The sequence below is a fragment of the Hyaena hyaena genome, unplaced genomic scaffold, assembly GCF_003009895.1.
Source record: "Hyaena hyaena isolate Hyena2069 unplaced genomic scaffold, ASM300989v1 scaffold_280, whole genome shotgun sequence".
Classification (NCBI taxonomy): Eukaryota; Metazoa; Chordata; class Mammalia; order Carnivora; family Hyaenidae; genus Hyaena; species Hyaena hyaena.
The window spans coordinates 551,993-565,553 of record NW_024080912.1 but is presented as its reverse complement, the minus strand read 5'-3'; the positions used below and the strand labels follow the sequence as shown (position 1 = coordinate 565,553).

At 58.6% G+C, this 13,561-nt stretch overlaps 1 protein-coding gene across 1 annotated transcript; it reads left to right on the top strand.

Annotated features, from left to right (window-relative positions):
- Window positions 1–453: 453 nt before the first annotated feature.
- MAFF (MAF bZIP transcription factor F) lies at window positions 454–12,160 on the top strand. Its single transcript, XM_039246171.1, has 3 exons — window positions 454–677; window positions 9,722–9,787; window positions 10,364–12,160. The coding sequence occupies exons 2-3, from the start codon at window positions 9,752–9,754 to the stop codon at window positions 10,820–10,822; spliced, it is 495 nt and encodes a 164-aa protein (XP_039102102.1). The 5' UTR covers window positions 454–677; window positions 9,722–9,751; the 3' UTR covers window positions 10,823–12,160.
- Window positions 12,161–13,561: the final 1,401 nt, after the last annotated feature.

The window sequence follows — 13,561 nt, the reverse complement described above, 5'->3', positions numbered from 1 at the left end:
GATCAGGAAGTGGATTTTAGCGGTCCTCCTCTGGCACCCAGGTGGAGGTGCAGAGTGGGCAGTCTTGAACTCAGAGAAGCTCTTTGGGCATCATGGGCATATGAGTGGCATTTAAAACCACAAGACTGAATGAGATCATCAAGGCAGAGGGTGTAGGTTGAAAGGAGAAGAGGTACGGGACTGTCGACTGCAAAATGAGACAAATGACTCCTCCGCCCACGCGGCTCTCGCGAGGTATCACGTGAACGCACCCAGCCGCCTCTAACTAGGGCTGAGAACGCCTGCCGCGCGGAGGCCCAGCGATCAGGCCTTGTGTGGGCGGGGCCTGCTCGGGGGCGGGCCCGTATGGGGGCGGGGCACAGAGCCGAGAGGCCGCTCCGGGGCCGTAGGGGCCGCCAGGCGGTGACGTCACCGCATGACTGGGTTTTTATGAATGAAAGGAATCCTGTGAGTGAGTAATTCCGGGAAGCTCGCCTTACAACTCCGCGCCGCCCCCCGCGCCGCCCGCCCCACAACAAAACTCGGCGCTGCGCTCTCGGGAGCCCGGCTCGGAGCGACCCGCGGTCGGGACCGGAGGGGAATCGGACAGGCAGAGGGCGCGGGCGGGAACAGCAAGCCGGGACGGCAGCGGCAGCCGCGCGTGCACGGGGCGCCAGGCGAAGCGGGCCGAGAGGCGGGTAAGGGACGCGGGTCCGAGACGGGGGCTGGCTCCCGAAACCCGAGGCGGCAGGGTCTACGTGCCCGGGGCGGGGCTCCGGGGCTCGCTCCGTCGGCGCTTTGGTGTGTCCCTCCCCCGGACGACTGGCGGGTGGCGGTGGGGGGGGGGGTGTTCTGGGGAGGGGCAGGGGCCAGAGGACCCGGAGCACCGAGACGGGGCCCAGGCGAGCTTGGCGGAGTGCGGGAATGATGGGCCCCTTCTGGGGGAGCGCGCGGGGAGGCAGCCGCGCGGGGCAGGAAGGGACAGCGCAGCCGACGAGCGTCAGCGTCCGCCCAGGCGGGACCGGGGGCGGTGTGTGCACGTACGTGACTCGGTGAGAACAGTCCCTGGACCGGTGCCCGCGAGCAGTGCGTGCGCGGTTTGTTTACGTCCGAGGGCGGGCGGGCGTATGTGTTCCCGGGCCAGTGTCCCGCTTATCCTGCCCTGTGCGTGCGTGAGAGCGTGTGTGAGTGTGTGTGAGTGTGTGTGTGTGTGTGTGTGTGTGTGTGTGTGTGTGGTGTCCGCCCGCGCGCTCCCGGGGCGGAGGGTGAAGACCCTGGGGCCTGCGTGTGCCTTGGAGACTGTGCCCGCCTGAATAATGTGGAATAAGGACCCGACCGAGGGAAGTGGCCAGTTCCAAGGTCACACGGGGGTACGAGAATTCTCCCTCGGGTTGTCCGCTTCCGACCAGCCCTCGGCCAGGCCCTTGCTGTCCCCGGAGTTTCCCAGGGACACGGCCATGTGACTGCAGTGTTTGTCCCCCGCCCAGAGCCGGCGCCTGCAGCCCTAGGGTGGGGCGAAGTATCAAAGGGCCCATCCGGCTGGGCTGGGGGGTGAGACGAGTGCCCCTCCCCCAGCACCTGATGCCTCTGCCCTTGTCCCCAGGTTCCAGCTGCCTGGGGAATGCAGACCCTGGGGACTCTCCTTCACCCCCAGGGTTGCTCATCCCCTTCCTCTCAGGAGGAACAGGAAGGGCCTGAAAACCCACCACAAAGCTGGGAAGTAGGAAGGAATCCGTGGCTTCCTCTCTTTCGTGGCTCCTGGCTGGTCCTAGTTCTGGAGGTTGTACCTGCTGGGTCGGGGAGGGTGAGGCCAGGCAAACGGGGTGGAGCTGGTTTCTGCTCTCTGGGTGGTTTCAGTTCCCAGGTGGGATTAGTCAGACGGACCTATTGATGGCCAGACCTGAGGAGCTAGCTGAGGGCCTGGGCCAGCCCTGGGACCCAGAGTCCTCACCCTGGGCCGGCCATGGTCCACAAGCAGTGTGGAACAGGTGGTCTTGGTCCTGAACAATGTGTGAGGGGCGGGGCCTGGAACTTGCCCCGCCTCCCCATCGGCAGTGTGGACCAGAATGGGGGATAGGGAATCTTTGCTCCTGTTCTGTCTTCCCCCTCTCAACCACAGGGCATCAGAATGGGGATGGTGGTGGCAGTATTTGAACTTGGGGGGCGGGGTGAGGAACCAGACGATCTTTTAAGCTTGAATCTTTGAGCTCTAGTAAGCCCTGCTTCCCCAGCTCAGAACTTCGGTGTCTCCATCTGTGGCGGGGACTCGGCAACCTGCAGGGTGGCAGGATGGGTGTAGAATGGGGGAGATATGGCAGCCCCCATATGCAGCCTATTTTCCAGGGGACCAATGGGAGAGAAAGAAGAGTCAACAGGCGCAGGCTGGAGCCAGGGATGTCCAAGAGTATAGGGTTTGAGTAAGGGAGGTGGCAGCCAGAAGCACGGGAACCAGGCAGCCCATCCTTCAGAGTTGCGCAGGAACCATCCCCCTGCAGGGCCAGGGGTCAGGGCGCAGGGGGAAGTGGCTGGTTGGCTCACAGACTGAGAGCTAGCACTGACAGGTTTGACCTCCTGCTGAATCACCTCTGGGCCTTCCCTAGGGTCTGGGACCCAACATGGGCTCCTGTGCCTTCCTCAGTCCTGACACTGCCTTGCGATGGAGCCTGTCATAGGCCAGATTCTGGGGTGAGATGATGGGCAAACGGGATCCCTCTGGAGCTTACAATCGAGGAGGGGGAGCCAACGTTGAAGGAAGAGCTATCAGACTCAATGCAAAAGCATCACTGAGATGAGTAGTAGGAGGCAGAAGGCACTGTGATTTGAAAGCATATAAACAGGGCTCCAGTTTAGCCAGGGCAATCAAGGGAGGCTTCCCTGAGGAGGTGACCAGTGAGCTGGGTTGTCAGATGGAGTGATGGTCATCTATGAAGCCCTTCAGGGCAGGGGCTGTGATTCATCTTTGGGCCTTTGGGACCCAGCACCAAGCCTGGCACAGAGTAGGTGCTTCTGGATGTTTGCCGATTGAATGAATGAAAGAGCACTAGGTCCATGTCCTGAAAAGACTCTACAGCACTTGGGGAAAAAAGGTCTGGGAATCTTCCAGTGAAGCAGGAAGCCCGAGTGGGCTATAGGATTCTTGAAGCAGTTTCTCAAAAGTGAGCAGACCCTTTAGGACCCAGGTACCATCTTCTCTCTCTCTCTCTCTCTCTCTCTCTCTGTCTCTCTCTCTCTCTTTCTCTCCATGTTTGTCCCTATGGGAAACATACAAAGATGGTAGACTTTACTATCTGTCCCTTCATTTGTTGTTAGCATGAGGATCCTGGGAGAGAGTGGACAGAGAATATGGTGGAGATGTGGGCCCCCCACTGCGTAAGCTGGAGGGAAGACTGGCATTGCAGGGTTTTGAAAGGGCTGAACGTGGGCAGGTTTGGAGGTGTGTGTCCCTCTCACAGCACTTGGTGGGGGATAGATGTCAGGGCCGCCAGTGGAGCCATGCCGGACTAGAGGCCAGTGAGGAGGCGGCTATGGTCCTGGTTCAGCTGAAAAGGGGAAGTGGTCCCTGGCTGTGCAGGTGGAGCAGACGGATGGTCAAGGCCGCCAGTCTCAGGTTTGTGTTCTCATGCCCCTGCCTCCAGGAAGCCTTCACTGATTTCCTTTACCAGGGCCTCCACTCTGCTGGTGGTTTTGGAGCTCCATTCTAGACCAGAATCTGACACTCTATAAAACTCCTAAATGATCCGTGCTGGGAGGAACGATAGGCTCGGGGGAGGTTTGGCCTGTTGGGGAACTGAGGCCCAGAGAAAGGGGGGTGACGGATTTGAAGTCACGTGGTGAGTGTGAGTGGGTGGCAGAACCAGAGCTAGAAGGCAAGGGCCGTGCTTCCATGGGGCGCTGGGCTCGCCCAGCTTTGCTCCCCTTCCAGCAGGGAGGAGGCTCCAACCAGCGCTGGCTGCCAAGGCCCAGGAAAACACATTTTTTCCCTGTGTCCTCACAGAGGAAGCAGAACGGCTCAGCAGCTAGAGAGGAGCCCATGCCAGTGGGTGGGCCGTCTACAGGATGTCTCTGCAGTGAACTAGGGGGCCCCGGCGGGAGGGCGGGGGTGCCGCAGGGCTGGCGGCTGCTGACTGGGCGAGCCAGCTGTCAATCACTCCCTGAGCATACGTTCCTGTTCATTCTTCGGGCCTCCCAAAGAATGTTAGGAACCTGCGGTCCCTGAAGGTCAACTCCGCTGGCTTCAAAGGGAAGGGGGGGCAGGGATGTGGTGGCTGGCACCGAAGAAAGGGCCCTGAGCTGGGGGTCAGGATCCCTGGGTCCCAGGGTCCCAGCCCTTCATTGCCCTCAAACAGTTGCGTGGTGGCCTCAGTTACAGACGTGGTTGGACCTGCCGCTATCTCAGGCCCAGGGTCCACGGGCTGGCCCGAGGCCCGCCCCTTGGCTTGGAGCCCTGCGACCCCAGGCCTGGGCTTGGAGAGCGAAAGCCTGAGGTTATCAGCCAGTTCTCCCTTCTTGTGACTTGCCCTCGGTGATGGCCTGACTTTGCTGAGCCGGGGCATTCCTGAGCAAACACGAGTGGCTCTGCTGACATCCAGGGTTTGCTTGAAGGGGCTGAGGCTAGAGCAGGAGAAGAGGGAAGCACAGGTTCAAAGTGGCCCTAGAAACTGAAAGTGTTTAGAATCCCAGTCAGCTGAGCAGATGGGAACTTCAGCCATTATATAGACTAGTGGGTGGCCAACAGGTTCCGCCTCTTGGGTCAGCTCTGGAGGGTCGTATGCGTTGTGTTGAGAAGGATTCCGAGGCTGTCTCTTTTCTTTTTTAATGTTTGTTTATTTATTTGTTTGTTTGTTTGTTTGTTTATTGGGAGAGAAAGAGAGAGAGACAGAGTACGAGCAGGGGAGGGGCAGAGAGAGGCAGACAGAATCCAAAGCAGGCTCCAGGCTCTGAGCTGTCAGCACAGAGCCCGACGCGGGGCTCGAACTCATGAACCGCAAGATCACGACCTGGGCCAGAGTCGGATGTTTTTAACTGGCTGAGCCACCCAGGCGCCCCCCTACCCAGGCTGTTTCCAAGCTCAGTGGGGGACAGTGCTGTGATTGATTAGTGATGCCTGCAGAGAGAGTGGAGGAGGGGTGATGGTGAGGCAAGCCAGCCATTGGCCACTCCTGACCTTGTCTAAGTCTCTTGTGTTTTGCGCACTTCGACTGTTATGATTGTCCCTGCTTTACAAGTGAAGAAACCAAGGCCCAGAGATTCCTCTGTTGCCTGAGGGTCAGGCTGTGCCTCCGAGGTTCTGCATCAGCCCCAGCACTCAGCGGCCAATGGGCTCTCAGCTAATCTGCGTCTCCTGTCGGGTGTCTCTGTGTGTAACCCTGGACTTCCCTGTCTGACCACACTGGGCATGACCTCACAGGGCTATCAGGAAGATCACTGGCATGAAAGGGGTCCAGTCCAGCTCTGGGTCCTTTACACGTGTTCAGAGCTCCCCCCAACTTCGGGGGGAGGAGGGAGGCAGCCACTCACCTGCTGTGTGACTTCAAGCAAGAGATGGCCCTCTGTGGGCGTCCACCTCCTCCTGGGAAAAGCGAAGATGCAGGGCTGGATGCTCTCCAAGGGCCTTTCCCGTGTGACCCCAGCCAGCTAGGAGACACTGAGTCACAGCAAGGTCAGTGCGTGCTACCGGCCTGACCCCTCCCGGACGGACTCAGCAATTCTAATAACCCCTGGCGCTCACTGACCGCTACGTTCTACACCACTTGGTTCCTCCAAAACCCTGTTTGGCGGGTATCGTTCTGATCCAAGAATTGGAAAAGCGGAGACCCAGAGAGGTGCAGGGCCTTGCCCGAGGCCGCCCAGCCTGGGGAAGACAGAGATGGGACTCAAACCCACGTTTGACTCAATCCAGTGCCCCTTCCTTCTCATCCCCCACCTGGCGGCCAAACATGGTGATGGTGAGGGCGGAATCGCTTTTGCCCCTTCCCATCTCCCTAGCGTCTGGGTACCATCCTCGCCAGGCAGGAGGAGGCAGGTGGAACGGAGGAAGAATTGGAACCAGAGCCAGGGAGGTTTTCTCCTGGACCCTATTCAGCTCGGCTTGGGCTTTTCAGACGCTGACAAGCTGGGTCATGGTGTCAGGGACTGCCCACCCACATCTTACCAGCGCCTGCCCCCTGCTGGGCCCAGTGCTGGTGGCCTCAGCACCCAGAACTGCTTCGGCCCGGTCCCTGTCAGATGGGGAGACAGCAAGGAAATAGACGATCACAAGATAGGGGAGAAGAGGTACTAGGGTGGGCGGCACCGGTCAGGGAGGGCTTCCTGGAGGAGGAGTTGTTTGGGCCCAGGGCAGAAGGATGAGGAGAAGTCTGCCACATACAGTCACAGGAGAAGTGTCACAGGGTGTGGGGTTGCCCAGACGCCAGAGTGTGGGAGCGAGGAAGTGAAAGAGAGCAATTCTGCGTGACTGCGATGCCAAACGGAGGCAGGCAGGGATGGAACATGATCCTCGGGGCATAGACGCTGTTCCAGGGGTAGTAAGGAGCCGTGGAAGGTTTTCATCTGGGTCATGGTCAGAGTCGCCTGGTGGAGAGACCCTCCAGTTGCTGTGTGGAGGAGGAACGGAGGCCAGCCCAGGAGCCTTCTAGGCCCTCCCTAGGTGTGTGCGGGGCGGGAAGGTGACGATGGAAGAGGCCTGTATTGAAGACTAGGAGTGGTAGGGGTGGTGTGCGAGGGTCTCAAGGTAGTGTCTGTGAAAGGCCAGGGCCCTACTTGGGGCTTTCTGGAACTCAGCTATACTGCAAGAAGCCTGGGTGGTCCTGAGGGCCCTCCCGGCCCGAGGGCCACGGTGGCTGCCTCTCTCCGGGGATCCTTTCAAGTGCCACCTTCCCCTCCTGTCCCCCTCCTGGCCGTCCTCTGGGGCGTCAGGGCCCCCGGCTGTGCGGGCCAGAGGAGCTGGGGGCCTCCAGGGAAGCCTGGGGCTTATCTGCACATCAGCCTGAGCCACACCAAGCATCCCACCTGTAATTCCGCAGGATTGAGTGGGCACCTGCCGTGTGCCAGGCCCCAGACACCTGCACAAAGGCAGAGACAGGGGCGCCTGGGTGGCTTAGTCGGTTAAGCGTCCGACTTTCGCTTAGGTCATGATCTCGCGGTTCGTGGGTTCGAGCCCCGCGTCGGGCTCTGTACTGACTGCCAGCTCAGAGCCTGGGGCTGTTTCAGTCTGTGACTCCCTCTCTCTCTGACCCTCCCCTGCTCACGCTGTCTCTCTCTCCTAGAAATAAATAAAACATTAAAAAAAAATTCAAAACAAAACAAAACAAAACAAAGGCAGAGACAAATGTCCACTGCCATGGAGCTGGCACTCTGATGGGGAGGCAGACACTGAACAAACAGGTACAACAGACGTAATAGCAATTACATATAGTGGAAAGTACCATGAAGAAATATGAGATAGGAAAAGGAGATGGAGAGGAGAGTATCCAGGGCTGGGATTCTAAATTCTAAATTCTAAACTGAGTGAGAACATGAGATTTGAAAAGAGACCTGAAGCTAGGAAGCAAGCCTTGTGGCCCTCTAGGGGAAGAGAAAGCCAGGCCAAGGGAACAGCCGGTGCAAAGGCCCTGGGGAAGAGCCTGCGTGGTTTGTTGAGGAACAGCAAGGAGGAGGGTGTGGCCGGAGCAGAGCAAGGGAACGGGAGCCAAAGCAGAAGCTGAAGTCAGAGGCGTACACTGGAGCCACTCCATGCGGGTTGCGGGCCATTGTGATGACTTCGGCTTTTGCTCCCAAGAAAGATGGGAACCACGGGAGGGGCCCAAGGGACAAATAACACGAGTGGCCTAATGCGTTCTGTGGGGGAAACTGAGGCACAGAGCAGTTATCTCATCTACCAGAATCAGAGGTGGTGAGCGGAAGCACCATCAAAAGGCTCCTGGTGTGTCTGGCACCCAAGTCCGTGCACTTTCCAGTTCCCCACAGGGACACCCGGGGCCTGTGGGGATGTGTCGGAGGTGAGGTGTGCCTTGCAGAAAGCTTGAGAAACCAGGGTGTGCCCTCATTTGCCCCTGCTGGTATCATATGGGGCACTGCTAATGTGAATTGATAGGGTGCTGCATCTCAGGTCACAGGGCATCTTCCCTCCCCCTCCCCCCCTCCTCTGTGCTCTAGTCCTGCCTCCCTGTGGGGGCATCAGGTGAGGAAGCACAGGCTAACAGTGAATGGGAGAGATCAGATCTGCTGGGGACAGAGAGGACTGCTGTTTTAACAGGGGGCTTTGGGAGACAGTCGCCTTCCTGGCCCCTAGCAATGGGCGCTGGCCTCCACAATGTACCCTCCATGTCTCCCCAGTGTCAATGCTTGGCATACCGTAGATGCTCAGTAAATATTTGCTGAAGGAACATAGAGGTTTTATGCCCACGGGGATACATTGAAGGCCACCGGGCCCCTCATCAGTTTAGGTATGGCTGCCCTGTCTGACCGGGGGGGTGGGGGGATCGGGGGGTGCTGAATTAGTGCTGGTGGCTGCCGAGCAGAGAAGCTTAATTTTGGTGAGGAAGGCTTGGGCTGGGGAAGAGGGAGGAGGGGTATGTGTTTTTTCAACTTTATTTATTTCTTTTTTATTATTGTTATTTGTAAATGTTTATTTTTGAGAGAGAGAGACAGAGCACAAGCAGGGGAGGGGTGGAGAGAGAGGGAGACACAGAATCTGAAGCAGGCTCCAGGCTCCGAGCTATCAGCACAGAGCCCAACGCAAACCCACGAACTGTGAGATCATGACCTGAGCCGAAGTGGGAGGCTTAACCGACTGAGCCACCCAGGCGCCCCTATTTATTTTGAGACAGAGAATGTGCCCATGGGCGTGTGAGTGGGGGAGGGGCAGAGAGAGGGAGAGGGAAAGAATCCCAAGCCAGATCCATGCTGCCAGCACTGAGCCAGGTGTGGGGCTCGAACCCATGAATGGTGAGATCAGGACCTGAGCCAAAAGCAAGAGTCAGATGCTTAACCATCTGAGCCACCCAGGTGCCCAATATGTTTTATTTTGATGGGGTGCTGGTTGAACTCTGAAAAAGTCATTGACTAGTGCATTTATTATTATTATTATTTTAAATAAGCTCTACATGTCATGTGGGGCTCAAAATCACTGCCCTGAGATCCAGAGTCACATACTCTACTGACTGGGCCAGCCAGGTGCCCCAAATATATTTTGGGTGCTTTGGTGTATGTAGGTTATACTTTAGTGAGAAGTTAAAAACAATCAAATAGACATATTTGGACCCCGTGCAGAAGGATGGCTGGGGGAGAGGGGAATCCATTTGCTTGATGCATTTTTATTGAGCACCTGCTGTGTGCTAGGCACTGACTTAGGCACACTGATGCTGTAGTACAACAGGCAAGGCCTCGATCCTCGTGAGTTTGCATTTTGGTGGAGAAAAGGCGGGACAGAGACAGATAACCAAGAATGAAACAAAATAATTGCAGAAGAGGTGATTGTTATGAGGGTTAGCAGACCCCTTTGAAGAGGTGACATCGGGCAAAGCCCTACATGATGAAGAGTCACTATGGGAAGATGAAAGGGAAGAGAACAGTCAAGAGAGCAGCAAGTGCAAAGGCCCTGAGGCTGGAATGGACCACTGGGACAGAGAAAGGTGGTATGACAGGACTTCCATAACAGCAGAGGCCTTGAATGCCAAGGTAGTGAGTTTGGGCTTTATTCTAAGTAGAAGAGAAAGTAACCTTGGGCTCCTCTCTCTCCTAGGTCTGAGCCCAGAGGGCACCTTCTGAAAACATGTCTGTGGACCCCTTATCCAGCAAAGCCCTGAAGGTGAGGACATAGTCCCTGTTGTCCCTGTTCTCCCCCTCCCTCCTTGCTTAGAGGCTGACTGTCCCATCCCATCCCAGCTTCGTCTTCTGTTACTGGAATCTTCAAGGGTGGCCGGGCTTCAGGCGTTCATGAGGCCCCCGGAAGGGCCCTGGGCCGGAAAGCAGGAGGCCTGATCACAGCCTGTGTGCCGGGGGAGGTGGAGGGGGGTATTTTCTTCTCTGGGCCAGCTTCCCCATCGGAACAATGCTCACTGGGCTGTAGGACTTCAGAGGTGGTTTCTGGGCCAGGTTTCGCTGGCCTAGTCCAGGTTGGGGCACTGGCTTAGACTGTGAGCCGAGCCCTGGTGTGGTGGCTCCTTTTATGTTCAGATTCTGGTCTGGCCCAGTTTCCCCTTTCTGGATTCCTTGCCTCCCTTCGGGGCCTTGGAACAAGTCCGGCCGCCGCATTAGGGCCTACGGGGATGGACGGTGAGCCGTGTCCGGCACCTGCCGCGCGCCAGGCCCAGGGGTGGGGCCCAGAGGCAGGGTGCGACCTCGGGCCTCAGTCTCCCCATGCGCTCAACGTGCTGTCCCCCAGATCAAGCGTGAGCTGAGCGAGAACACGCCGCACCTGTCGGACGAGGCGCTGATGGGGCTGTCGGTGCGCGAGCTGAACCGGCACCTGCGCGGGCTCTCGGCCGAGGAGGTGACGCGGCTCAAGCAGCGACGTCGCACGCTCAAGAACCGCGGCTACGCGGCCAGCTGCCGCGTGAAGCGCGTGTGCCAGAAAGAGGAGCTGCAGAAGCAGAAGTCGGAGCTGGAGCGCGAGGTGGACAAGCTGGCGCGCGAGAACGCAGCCATGCGCCTGGAGCTCGACGCGCTGCGCGGCAAGTGCGAGGCGCTGCAGGGCTTCGCGCGCTCCGTGGCCGCCACCCGCGGGCCCGCCGCGCTGGTGGCGCCCGCCAGCGTCATCACCATCGTCAAGTCGGCCCCAGGCCCGGGCCCCGTCTCCGCCCCGGGGCCCGCCCCCGGGCCCGCCCCCGCCGCCTGCTCCTAGTGCCCGCCCCTCCCAAGCCCCGCCCCCCGCCCCCCCCCTCCCCTCTTCCTTCCCAAAGTGCCTAAGAGTGGTCTCTGTCCCCGGTGCCTGGTGCCTGTTTCTCTGCAGCCACCAGCCCTTGTGGTGAACACATGTTCCCTCCCGAGCCTGCTGTCTTCCTCGTTGGAGCCCCTATAGGACCCGATAGGTGGCCCTGGGGTGGGGCAACTTTGGTGAGAATGGTAGGGTGGGGCTGGAGGCTGGGGTTTCTTGGGGCTGAGAGGCCAGCCTTCTTAGGCTGGGAGGATGGGGTACAGAGCAGATCAGAGAAGGGCTGTCCGGGCGAAGAGGGCCACCCCTCATTCTGTAAACTGTTTGCTCAGATCGTGCCATAGCCGCCCCCCTCCTTCCCCCAGGATTTAAGACTAGGTTAGGCTCTATATGTCTCTTGGGGCTGGAAAGCTGATGCTCCCACCTCCTCTTTGGGCCCCGGGGTGCCTGGCTTTCCAAAGCTGGGAGAATCATCAGAAGTGGCCTGGTGAAGGTCAGTTAACAGACGGGAATACAGGCCTCCAAGCAGCCATGCCAGTGCCCAAGGCCATCTGGGCTTAGTGGTTGAGCTGGAAAAGCTAGGTCTTCTTACTCCCGAGATTCCAGCGGGGGGGATCCAGGCGGGATTGTCAGGGGGATTGTGGACATGGATGGACCGGAAAAGGTGATGGAAGGGCCTCCCTGGGCCCCGGGGGGCTGCCTCTGTGAGTTAGGGGAAGAGAAGTAGAGGGCCAGAGAAGGTGATACAGTGGAGGAGATGGAAGGAGCTGGCCAAAGAGAAAGGGGACCAAGGATGTGACCACCCACTGTGGCAGGTGGGAAGATGAGAAGACAGATCCAGAAGTCCTGCAGCCAGGGGTGGGGGTCCTGAGAAAGGAAGGGTCCCACCCCTCCCCCTGGGAATGTCTACCCTGGCTTGGGGGCTGGCCCCTGTCATCTATTGCCAGTCTCCTGGGAAGCCCAGCCCCCACCCTCCCTGCGCCCCCTCCCCCATACAGCTGTCCCTCCCCGCTGTTTATTTATTGCACTAATCTAAGTTATTCTCCCCAGCCAGAAACCTAGCACCCACTCCTTGGGAAAAGTGGTGTGTGGCCCTGCGCTGGACTTTATATTTTATATCTGCAGATAAATCACATTTTATCTTATATTTAGGGAAAGCCGGATGACAGCGACCAAAAAAATGTTTAAAAAAAAAAAATTCGCCCGGCCCCTAGAATTTATTTATTTTCTGACTTACAGTAAGCGAGTTATCCGCCTTCTGTATTTTGTAGACTTTCTGAATAAAGTCAAGTTCTCTTTTTCCACAGAGGAGAAGGCTCTGGGCTGTGATCTTTTGTGGGGTGGGGAGGTGGGTGGGGTCTGAATGAGGGGCTCTGAAAGGTAGAGTTCTGCTTTCAACCCAGGGTCCGGACCCTCCGCTCCAATTTGCAAACGAAGAAACGAAACTGCGCCCATCAGCCATCAGCCCTCACTAGCTCACTAGCGCCGGGGCTGTCAGCTGCCAAAACCTCGGTTCTTCCGTCTGGAGCCTCCCAGGGGAAGAAAATACCAGGAGGACAATGAAATGTAGGGTTAAATTCTCTGGCATCCCTTCAGTGAATAAACAGTCCCGCCCAGAGGAAAATTCCCGGATTTAAGAGTAATCATTCCAGCACTTTCCCACCGAGGTCTGATTTTCTACAGCCAAGTCGAAAATATTTTCCCCATGTTCCGGAAGGCATGGGGGTGGGGGTGGGGGGCCGAAGGGGGGTGTGCAGGCCAGAGAGAAGTGACTTCTTCAGTCCCAGCCTGCAGGCCTAAAAGGCGACCCCGTGCCTCTGGGGCTCCAAACTCATTGTAATGAATTTCAACCCAAGCCGCCAGCCCTTCGGGGACACCCTGAGAGCGGAGTGGTCAGGGAGATGGGGGGGGCAGTTTGGATCTGCGGGACTTTTGGTGACTCATTTAGCTTCTCGCCCGTCTGTCTGCCCACGTGCACGCTGAAGGGCACAGGTGGGACGCGCGTCGGGAACCCGAGGGGCTGCGGGCTGGAACACGCAGAGGAAAGGTTCCCGGTGGTACAGACGCCAGCAGCGAGGAGGCTTTCAGTCCGCAGAGACAGCAAGGCTGGGCTCGGGGAAGGACACGTCTGTGGAAGTGGGGTGGGGGGGGCGGCAAGCCATATGGGTTGGCTCCATCCTCAGGCCTCTGTCCCCCTCTCAGGTTGAGGCCCTCGACCCTGATCCCTGACCCTGGGATGCTGAGCTCAGGCCTGAGCAGCAGGAAGCCAGGGTCCCGGACAAGTGGAGATTGGTTGGTGGCTGGGAAGTCCCCCCACCCACGCCGCATTCCTGAGCGCTCCTGTCAGCAGGCCGGCTCCTCCTCCCCAAAGGCCTGTGGCGGGAAGGTGCCCGGGCCCCTTAGACACCTGGCCTGGTAGCCCACTGCCCAGCAGGCCCCGCCCCAGGCGTCCTTACCCCTGCGGCGGGGGGGGGGGGGCGGGTACCTAGGGTCCCATGTGGAGGGTGGGCTCAGGGAGGTAGGAAGATACCTGGAAAGAGTAGGTGCCCCGCCAACCCCCCAGGGGAACCTGCAGGAATGGGGCTGCCCTTCGCCGGCCCCCCGCTTTGCTGGCTGACAGAAGGGGGAGCTTCTGCACCCACCAGCCCTGTGGGGAGGGAAGGGTGGGACCCTGTGACCAGAGCTGCCACCCTGTCCCACTGGCTGGAG